Genomic DNA, 11,305 nt, shown 5'->3' on the forward strand with positions numbered 1-11,305 from the left:
CTTCTATTACATGTTAAAATTAATTATGAATCTAAAACCAATATTTTTTAAAAATATCTAAACACCTATTATATATGTCAACATTAATTATGAACCTAAAACTAAATTTTTTTAAAAAAAATCTAAACACCCTTATATTATGTTTAATTGAGGGGAGGGAGAAACCGGATGCCAAACAAGGAAAGAGAAAATTTTCCTTTCCCTAGCCTCTTCTTCCTTCCAACCAAAGTTGAAAACAATTCAAAAGAACGTCAGTTATTATCAAACATAAGCACACAATAGATACAAATTCAATGAACTCCCCACGTTGCCCAAAAACTACGAAACCCATTATATTTTTAAAACCTCAAGCCCACATTGTTTTTTTGAAGAAAAAAAATTAGATGAGTTATAGGAACTCATTAAGATTAGATTATGCCTTCAAGCTCAGAACCCTTATAAACATACTTACAAATCATCTATTAAAATCCTCACATTAACTTGAAATTTGCTCCCACAATCTTGTAGATCATGAGTAATCCTTATTCACTAGATCAACATTTGTTAATAGCCCACAAGGGTTTTGATTCTATTTATCAAGGCATTTTCTGGTACATATTAAGGCATTTCAAGTTATCAACATGGTCCCACAATAGCTTCGGGCCTTGAGTCTTGAACCCAAAACAATCCTTCATTAATAAGTGTCCATACTTAGTACCTAAAAGTGCTTCAAACATAATTGCCTCCACTTTAAAAAATGATGACGTCATTGTTCATTAAAAATAATCCATCTAAATTGTAGCAAAGCGTAGCCGAAAAATCAAACTACTTGACAATTTGGTTGATTAGGTAGTTTAGCAAGTAGTTTTAGTCCCATCACTATTTAAGGAAAAACGAAAAAAATTAAAGGGGTCAATTTGTGTTGCTAAATATCCATTGGCCTTTATGTAAAATGCGTGTCTCCATTGGCTCTTTTTATCTGCATAATGTCCCCTGGTTCACCGCAGTTAAAAAAAAAAACAAAAAACAAATATAAAGGGAAAACTAAAAAAATAATAATAATTGGTTTAGACCGCCGATGTAGTTATTTTCAACATCATTCAATTTATGAAAAGTTTCATCACCTCAACCAGCAATGGAACGACAGTGTTTTAAGTGGATGAGATGGCACTTTATATTATGCACCAGCTTAATTCACAATTTCTATTCCAGTCAAAGGAAATCCTCCGTGAAGTTGAAGAGCAACATCACCAACAACCTGCACTTGAACATCAAGCAAGCAGAGATCATTTCAGGCTATCATTCCATTCTTTTTTTCTCTTCTATAATTTTTTGATACATCTTCGCACAACTCAGGTACACAGCATGATGTAAAAAATGTCATGCAAAGAAGTGATTTGAATAGGGTGAAAATAAATTTGATACCAATCAAGGCTGGTAAATGTACAAGAAGGTCATACCTTAGCCATGGATCTATATGAATATTCTGTAACGCCCGCAACATGAGGAGTGATAATAACGTTCTTGTGTCTTAATATTGGATCGTCAGGGTCAAATGGCTCAGTCCAAGCTACATCAGTACCCAAGCCACCTAAGTGACCTGACTCAAGGTGGTGGGCCACAGACCCATAATCTATTAAAGCCCCTCTAGCAATATTCACCAAAAGAGCTCCCTGAAATACGTATAAATTGATAAATCAGATGTGCGATGGAAGAAACAGGCCATGTTAACTTTCACACAATGACTTGACAGGCCATGTTAGAAAGAAAAGGAAAAAGCAGCCACCATAAGTAGAAAGAAGAAATTGAAGTTATGTCCCGTGCCAGAATAGCATAGGCCTAAGATAATCTTAGACTTAACATCCTTCAATATTGCAACCTTATCTCCTGAAATTCCTTCCATACCAGTTTGGGTCCCCCTTATCTCATTCAGAAGATCTCTTCTGTTTCAAAATTTCATCCCTATGTTCCATAGATTTCAAGGATCTCGTTATGTTCTGTCAGACAAATTCTTTGCAACTAATCATTGCCTTGCAGCTTAACATGAATTTAAGTGCTGTCCAATTTTTTATTTTCTGTGCATTAGAATGGATTTCCCGATCTCATCTCTGATAATTCCTGTTTCTGATAAGTAGTCTCTTTAGAGTCTAACATTTCCACTAGCATGAAGAAAAGTACCCTGTCTTATAGCACTTAGTACTTACTAACCAAATATATATATATATATATATATAATGTATATGTCAAAAGCATCTTAAACCCTATAATTTATGATCTTTATCCACTCTCTCAAACAGCTTTTTCGCTCATTCAAATAAAGAGCTAATCCCTAAACAGTAGTTATTAGGATAACTGATGACTAAAATCAGAAGACTGCAACAAATATTTAAAAAAAAAAAAAAGAGCAAGTTTGACCAAGGGATAGGGGAAAGTACGCAACACAACGAAGAGCAAATAAAGAGGTGCCAATCACTTGGGTCATGACAAAAACAGAACTTGAGAAATGGGAATGAGTAAAGTTATGAAAACTGTCTTCAAAAGTAGTTTTTAAGGACAAGGTTTGCCTATGGCTAGCATTAAAATTGGATCGAACTTAAAAGAAAATCAAACTACTAAAAGCCCTCCCCAAAATTTCTTAGTAACAGACAATGGTTTTGTAAACTTGGAAAAACAAATCATGTCGTTCCATTTTCAACTATGAATGAAGATTAAGAAGTTAAGGTGATCAAACATAAAATAACAAAACATGAAATTCCACTTACAATGTACAATTAAAAAATTTCATAGGAAAATGAAACTACCAACACTTAGCAGAATTTATGACATAATTCAACAATACATAGTAAGGATGTGTGTTGATACCTACCCTTGCAACTTGTGAAAAGAACTTGGACTACGAACATGTATTCTATGATTAAAAAAAGTAATAAAAGACGGTCTGAGATTGTAACAAACCTTCTTCATTGAAGATATGAATTTATTGTTTATAATACCAGCCTGAAAAGCATTACATCCAAGTCAATAAGTATCCCAGTGAATCAGCTCTGTATTATGCAACTATTAAGGTAAAAATGACACCGATCTAACGTGCCATTGATGCTTGAGCACACAGAAAATAAGGATTATTAGTAAACATTCTGTGTTAGTACATCTTTAACAGCTAAAAAAGTTAAGCATGGATCATTTAGGTGCTAAGGTGAGGCACCAAAACACCCTAGTGCCTCAAAGCAAGAGAAAGCAGACAATTAAAAGCATGATGTCATCAACAATGCCACAAGAAGCAGCAGCAGCAATAACAAGACACGGAGGAGAGGCAGGGAGGAGGAGGAGGTGGGGATGGGGAGGACACAAATAAGATATGCGAACCAAGAAAAACTCGCCAACATGTTTATGTCATTTGCTATTTCATATATTTAAACCCCCTTATCAATAAGAATAAAATAAAGAACATAAATTGTGTTTAATATAGAAGCAAACATAACAAGAGCGGAAAGGGTTAAACCGTTTCACTGTTTAATCTTAAGCAGCAAACGACAATGTCAGCTTTCTTTGCAAAGTCGAATATATCTTCCTGATTACCCTTCAGATCAACAAGTTCGCTAGCATCATCTTGAAGAAGAATACAAAACAAGTGAGAAAATAAGAACTGACTAGGGTTTATACAAGTGAACATTCCAGATTCCACAACTTTAAGGAAGGTGCTTACCATATGAAACCCAGCTCCGCTTTGTAGCAATAATTTTTACACCAAATGGCCGCAATCGCTTTGCTAAATCTATTCCAATGTTTCCAAAGCCGAATATGAAAACCTAGAGGATCAAGGAGACAATCCGTGAACAGTATAATAAATGATTGCTAATATCATTGACAAGTGAAAATACACCAAGAAAGAAAACGGATAGAAAAATTAGTACACTGTTTACACATTCTTCTCCCCTAAAGTGCTCCCTTTAACAATGCACTTCCACTTAGTGACTAATTGTAGAGAATTATTAAATTTTTGAAGGAATATCAAGTTATATTATATAAACAAAGTATTAGCATGCATGCTCAACAAAGCATTGTCTTATTTCATGCCTCAAAGCATTAGCATTCTTCCTAATCTTAAACCCTAGCCTAGATCAAAAGAAAGACACAGAAACTTAAAAGGCAATGAACAAAGAGTATGTACATCTTCCATCCCTGATCAGACTACAGCTCAGATTCTTCTGTGGCATTTGATCTTCAACCATCATACAATTTTTTGCATATTTTTAGCATGACCAACTTTTGGTGGCCACAGAAAGAGCTAACCAAAGGTCAAAAAGCTGATCTAGCCATGGTTTCTCATGATTTTGTGGATTTCTAGCCTTCACGCATTCTTCAGTACCATATCCAGTCTCTCTTCAATCAGATTAGAAACATCCGTCTCCATAAGAGACCAAATGCAAAAGTAGCATAAAAAAGACTAGTAATGCGTACGCTAATATATGTAGTGAAGTGAAGAAGGGTGCTAACTACTATGTTCCTAATGCCATCTTTCCCATTGTGTAAGAAACTTACCCTTCTTTCAATTTTTCTTTATTTGTGTGTTATAACTTAACAGATAGATGTTCATTCTTTCTAGAAGAATTTGATCTCAACTGGTAGTGTTTATTCATGTAAGCCATTCTTTTATCTTGTGCTTGGTACATTGGAATCCTGAGCATGGAAAAGGAATTGGAAAGGGATTCTTGCTGAACTTATGTTTCATGCACCTGAAGACACCTGAAACCAAATTCCGAAGAATCATGATTCTAAAAAAATGGCCAGAATCCTCTTCCACCTAAACCCTAAATCCTCTTCCACCAACCCCTAACCAATCGGAATTGACTTAACACCAAGGAATCAAGTTTTTCTCTCATTTACCCTCTGCAAGCTTCAACTTTGCTCCTCCCCCCAGCTTCTATCAATGATGATCAATTCTCCACATCAACTGCAGCAACTAAACTTCAACTTCAACTTCACTTCCACACCCAAAAAAAGAATCAATGGCAGCCAAAATTCTCCAATTCAACTTTGCTTCCACCATCCTCCTTCAACTTCGATTGAAACTTCACCTTCAATAAACAGTGACAGTACTCTGTCTTTGATCTCCTGTACTTCTCCCTGACCCCATCACCTTGTGCTCCTTCATCTTCGCCCTTTCTTTGGCCTAAAAACTATCAATTTCTGGTTCTTTCAATTTTTAGATTGTTTTGATTGTGGTGTTGGTCAATCTTGCAGTGTATTGGTTGCTAATTATTGCTGGCTGGATATTTGTATTTTTGGACAGTGAAGGAGAAGAGCAAGCCTCCGCCACAGGCTCTGCTTTTATGGTGACAATTGGGTTTTTAAAACAAAAGGGTTTTTAGCTTTTTCCTAATACAAGTATACATATCAAACAAATATTATAAAAAGGACTCCATCAAATTTTTTTGACACGCCAAACATACTTTAAAATTCAATTCCATTATGTTTCCACTTCAAATTCTCATTCTCTTTCATATTCTAATTCTTTCAAAAGTATTTCCAACATATCAAACGGTCCCTTCATTTATAAAACTCGTTCTTTTTTTTTTTTTTTTGTGTGTGTGAAAGGATGTAACTTATTCTCTTTATAGGGAAAGGTATTTTCAGATAAACGCAGTGGGAAACCAAAAGCTCTCTCTAAGGTATAGTCATTTATCTGGTCCGTGGTATTGAATAGGATTGATAATAATGATAAGAAGCAATGCAAGTTTGCATCCCTAAAATAGCCCCTTCATCAGACATTTGTATCATGTGTATGAATAACTCAGAATCAGCTTTAAATCTGTTCTTAAACTGTATAAACGTATGTTTAACATTGGGCTGTGCATTTAACCCTGGACGCTTTTGTTTCAAAAGGAGAGTGACTGAAGCTGAATTATTTAATGTGCCTCTTCATCCTAAAAAATGAGGGAAAGGATAGTTTCATGTCCTCAATTTGGAGCTCTGATCATTGTTTCTTCAAGGAGATTGTATCTAAGATTTCCAACAAGATTGGGCTGCCAAGGTATGTAAATAATTTAATCATTAATGCCGATTTTCTTTTTGAGGTTCTTTTCAGAAGATATCTTATTTTTCTACTTCGTAATTTTATTGCTTCATCAATAAAGTTCACTTTTGAATTAAAAAAAAAAAGATAAACCAATTAACTTACTGTTTTTCCCAGTATCGTTTCACCAATTGGATCCCCAAGCTTCTTTTGTTGTATGGAAGTTCGCATTTCATTCTGCAAGTACAATTTATTAGTGTCAATGATGTGTAAACGTAAATAAATAAATATAGAATAATCAGTTAGATAGTTAGTTGCTTTGTTAGACATGCACAGAACATTGAGGCTTTGTTCCGAAGAAACCTTAGTGATCAAGGGTCTTGCTTGGGATTTTCTCTTGTGCAATGTCATGTTCTACGTTACTTTTGTAAGACATCTTACCCACCCTTTCGGATTTTTTACTATTGTTCAATAATTTAAAATTGAAGACCTCATACTTGCCGACGAAGGAGACCCAGCATTAGATATATGGCCATTTCTGCACTTGAACTAGAATTTCCAGTACCATCACTAGGAATCCTAGCGACTTTAACTCCATGCTTGGTTGCAGCATCAATATCAACACCTTCGTAAAACATCATGAAAGGGCATGATGAACAAAAGTAAAAAGAAAATGTAAATTTATTTAATAACAAAAGAAAGGCAATGATAATATCTCCAAGACCCATCACTAAAGAAAATCAACTGACTCCAAACACAGTACCTTCCAGACCAACACCATACTGCAAAATAAGCTGCATGTTAACTGCATGAGAAATTATGTTTGAATCTAGCCTCATGATTTTTGGTATGCACATGTGATAGTCTCCAATAGCCTTGGGCACATCTTCCAAGGGGAGAACATCAACCTACAAATGGAATAAATGAGAGGTCAATAAACTCCAATTACATAATGCATTACATTCTCAGTACAACAAAGATCACAACAATACAGTTTTATGACACTAGAGGGAAAGCATTGACTTAAGACTTCACACCTGAACCATTCACAGCAAGCACAAGAGTTAAGGTCACTTAGTCACATAATAAATAGAAGATGTAGCAGTGCAATGCTCTTTCACTATTTAATAGAAATCAATATGCAATTAAGAAAAAATTATAGCAAGGAAATTACTACTATCATAATGACAAGCATAACCAGATTGACTGGCTTCTGTTTTCGCAGAAAAAGAAATGTTATTGATGACAAGAAGTAAAATGGAACAGGATGAGACATTATCTAATAGGAAACAAGTGATGACAAAAATAAATGAGAAGGAAGAATTAAAATTTAAAAAAAGAAAAGAAAAAAGAAACCAGCATAGCTTGCAGATGCCCCTACTTGTCCAGCAGAAGCAACCTGTAGACTCTTGAAAAGTAAAAGCAGCTCCAGACAGCAAAACACTTGTTTAACAAAAAAATTAAAATCAGAACCACATATTGGTACTAAATTTATCTCAGAAAGTAATATTAAGGAAGCTAATATACATTCTAATAGAACAAAATTATGCAAATGACTTGCCATTGAATCCTTATTCATTCTTGCTCACAGCTACCTCTTATAACTAAACAAACAAAAATGTGTCTAAATACAATTAAACAAGGATTGCATAAATGAAAACACAAAAGCAATAATATTAAGGTACCTTGATAGATGAATAATTCTGCAAATACTCTCTTGTATAATCATGAGAGGCAGGAAAATGGGGCCCACAAAACAAAACACGGGTGATACGATTGTCAAAATTCTTGATCATGCTCCCATCTCCATCCATAAGATCTACCCTAAAAATTTATAACAGGTAGCAAAGATGTAATAAATATTAAATATCATAAATCCTTGAAAATATTTAGTCAAACGTTAGCAATTTTTTTTTAATTTTCACATTATTTCCTTATCTCTATTTGGAAAAGAAAGTATAGATTCCAATAAAGTTGAATACACAAAAGCTAAAATGTAGATACACAAAACAGAAAAATAAGATACCACGATTCATAATATAAAAGGAAAACATATATACATAAGGAAAACACCACATAAAATGATTATATTATAATAAACTAGAATAGATAAGTACTGTTGATTTACCATGGAATTACAGTTCATTTTGATTTGATTCCTCAAATTTTGAGCCAGTCTGTGTGTGTAGAAATTTTACCCCTACAATTAAGGGGCCCTTTACTATTTAGATACAATGTGTTTAAAAACCAAATTGGCAAATTCCAATAGTCTCCATTCCCTTCTAGGAACATCGTAAACATTCCCACTTACTAATTGATCTTTGCTGATATTTAAGTTCCAGAAAGCTGATATATTCGGAAGTCTCTATATGCCATACAAGAAGCAGGGAACATATTGTACGAAAGTTATGTTATTAAGTACAGAGGTACAATTGCAGTTTGCACAAAGGAGGCCAAATATACAGTACATGGATGCCCCTTGAATCATTTTGCAATTGACAAAATAAGACGTTCATTTACATACAGCGCCAACAAATAATTGTAAATAACCCATAGGACAAATGTTCAATTTTCTTTTATCACAGTTCAAAAATCACAAGGCAGGAGAGCCTGGAACTTCAGGGATAATGTAGAGCGAAGTAAAAAGAATTAGAAAGAAGCAAATATTTCACGTCCATGTCTTGCAGATAATAGAACATTGAGCAGCAAAACCACAATCTGTTGCACAATTATTTTAGTAACCCAGAACCGAAATGTAAATAGATTATATACTTTCTTTCAACTAAGAGAAGGCGTTCACTAGTGACAATAGCTTTCTCAAACCAAAAATAGAAGTATGGACCGCAATGTTTGGCTACCAAGTATCAATCATCTATCATACAGGGACAGACAGGCAAAATGCAATGAACCACCAAATATATTGATCAATAAATACACACGAATTAAAAAAAAAAACATTTCAGTCAAATATTTATTGAAAATTATATGAATAACATTTTAAAAATTGAAAAAACAAAGCCTTACCGGGAAGCAAATCTGGCGGCGGAAGTAGTGAATGAGCGAGTCTGAATGTTAGACGCGAAAGAATGGTTAACCCTTGTTAGCGAACACAGCAACCTTTGAAAATTCATATTCAGAACCCAGAATCTGGCGAACCGGAACGCTTTTGGGCACTGGGCCCGGGTTAGAATAGAACAATGTTGTACAATAGAGACAATCATTAGGTCGCATTCCGCGCTAGCCCATATATTGGAATCTCTCTGATTAATGTGAAGAGGATATAAGCATTCCTAATTTAAGAAGATAAGTCCACAAATTTATTAAGAAAAATACTTTTAAATATTTGGCTAAGCTATACTTTAGTTATTTAACTTTGCAAGGTTCCATGTTAATTTCGTAATTTTATAAAGCATCTGATCTCTTAAGTCTTGTATTTCTCCCTTTGAATAATCTAAAGGAACATCATTATTTTACTTGAATGGTATATGCCTATATTCGTAAAAATGAGTCTTTTTCTACAAGAACAAAGATCAGCTTCTTTACACTTAATCTTCAAATAAAGCTTTTTGCACACTCTCTTAAGTTTCAGCTTTCCTTTTAACATAGACTTCAAGAGATTCTATTGTTCACAAAGTTTATCTAAAATGGATAGACCTAGTTGATAGATCTCATCAAGAGAGATTTGTGACGTATATGGAGGAACATCATCAAATGTAAACCAGGGACCAGCTGTGGGTTTGAAGTTTGAATCCTGATGGATAGGTGTATACTAAACACTTTTTATTGGCGCTGCTTCTGATTCTTTATCAGGAGGGTCTTCTACACCAAGTTTTGTTCTAGATTCTCTCCCAGTTTCTCCTTGAGCTTGTTGTTGTTGAGATTAAGGTTGGACTATAGTAATATTTGATAAATCAAGTAGGTGGTCTGTTTCAAAATCTGTGTATTCTATGGAAATCTCTATTGAGGCTATAGAGTCTGAATCTTCTTGTTCAGAAAAGACTTGGTCAAAAATAGCATTTATCATAGAAGCAATTGTTTCAAAGGGTTTGAAGGATCTTTAATCCCCTTTAGTTTTTTAGATGTAGCTGGTGGTGTTTTTATAGTCAAAGGTTTTTTTAGGAACTTGGTAAATGATAGTGAGACTTGGTATTTTTAAGGCTTTTGGTAAGAAGGCAGGTTATAAGTTACAAGTGATTTTGCCTTTTGAGAGGGTTGTTTCTGAGCTTTTCTGAGAATTAGATAAGACATCTTGAATACTTTACTATAATCAATCTCAGTTGAATATGTTGGGGGCATAATGGTATAAGATGGGAATTGTTTGGTCATGGTAGAAAAAGTTGGATAAGACTTATAGATAATCTTGGATTAGTCTTGGGCTAGGTCTACTTCTATTTGTTGTAACTGTCTTTTTACTCAGAAATTTCTTTTTACTTTCTAAAGAATTTTGGTCCATCATATCCTTGACTGATAAATCTAAGGGGTTCTGCATCCAACTTTTGTTCTTATCGGCAGAGTCTTTGTTAAAGATTTTGTACTTGATCATTGATTTCATTAACTTGTAACGACTAGTTTCCTATTGTAAGTGATACGTGATCAAGTTTGAAATCTATCTTATGAATAACTCTGTTTTAGCTGACAGTATTATGAGACTACCAATTAACAACCTCTTTTGTTGGTGTAATAGGCTTGAGAGTGCCTCTGTTTGTGGGATAAAGGGTTTACTAGACACTTTGGTCTTGTCTTATGCTTTTCTTTCAAGAGGAAGAAATTCCTCTTCATAAGGTCTTATCATGGCAATACAAGGTAAAGTTTATACTGGTGTAGTTGGAATTGTTGGAATTATAGGTTCTGGAATTCGTGGGATAGTTGGAATCATTAGGTCTAGCTTTTCCAAGGGAAGGAGATCTTCATGGCCAATTTTTTTAAGGGGTTCAAAAAGAGTACTCCTTTTAATGGGAGGATTTGGGGGTCCTATTCATTTTCTCGAACAGACTATTTTGGGCCATAGTCATCATCATCATCTTTTGGAGATCATTTATGTCCACATGGAGATCTATGATGTTTAAGCTTCCTAGTCTTTCTTTTTTTGGAACTATAGTCATCATCATTAGAATCAGTCCAAAGATAACAGTCACAATTGGGGTTACACATTTCAAGGGCACAGTCCTAGATAAAGTGACCATTGATAAGTGAGACATAGACGGTGTCTGCATCAAACCACTCAATCAGAGGGTGCTTTTTGTCAACAGTAAAAGCTAAAGAAATAGACATAATTCTTCTAGAGATTTGGTTTAGACTGTGGGTTTCAAG

At 34.4% G+C, this 11,305-nt stretch overlaps 1 protein-coding gene across 1 annotated transcript; it reads right to left on the reverse strand.

Moving 5' to 3' along the window:
* Nucleotides 1-1,012: 1,012 nt before the first annotated feature.
* Nucleotides 1,013-9,254, reverse strand: LOC129312744 (uncharacterized). Its single transcript, XM_054955430.1, has 10 exons — nt 9,020-9,254; nt 7,681-7,819; nt 6,759-6,903; nt 6,493-6,620; nt 6,161-6,232; nt 3,686-3,788; nt 3,482-3,588; nt 2,935-2,976; nt 1,440-1,652; nt 1,013-1,237 (listed from the first exon to the last, which is right to left on the reverse strand). Exons 1-10 carry the CDS (start codon nt 9,214-9,216, stop codon nt 1,169-1,171), a joined length of 1,215 nt encoding a protein of 404 aa, XP_054811405.1. The 5' UTR covers nt 9,217-9,254; the 3' UTR covers nt 1,013-1,168.
* Nucleotides 9,255-11,305: the final 2,051 nt, after the last annotated feature.

This window comes from Prosopis cineraria, unplaced genomic scaffold (assembly GCF_029017545.1).
Source record: "Prosopis cineraria cultivar Desert tree isolate PC_DT_omini unplaced genomic scaffold, ASM2901754v1 PC6, whole genome shotgun sequence".
Lineage (NCBI taxonomy): Eukaryota > Viridiplantae > Streptophyta > Magnoliopsida > Fabales > Fabaceae > Prosopis > Prosopis cineraria.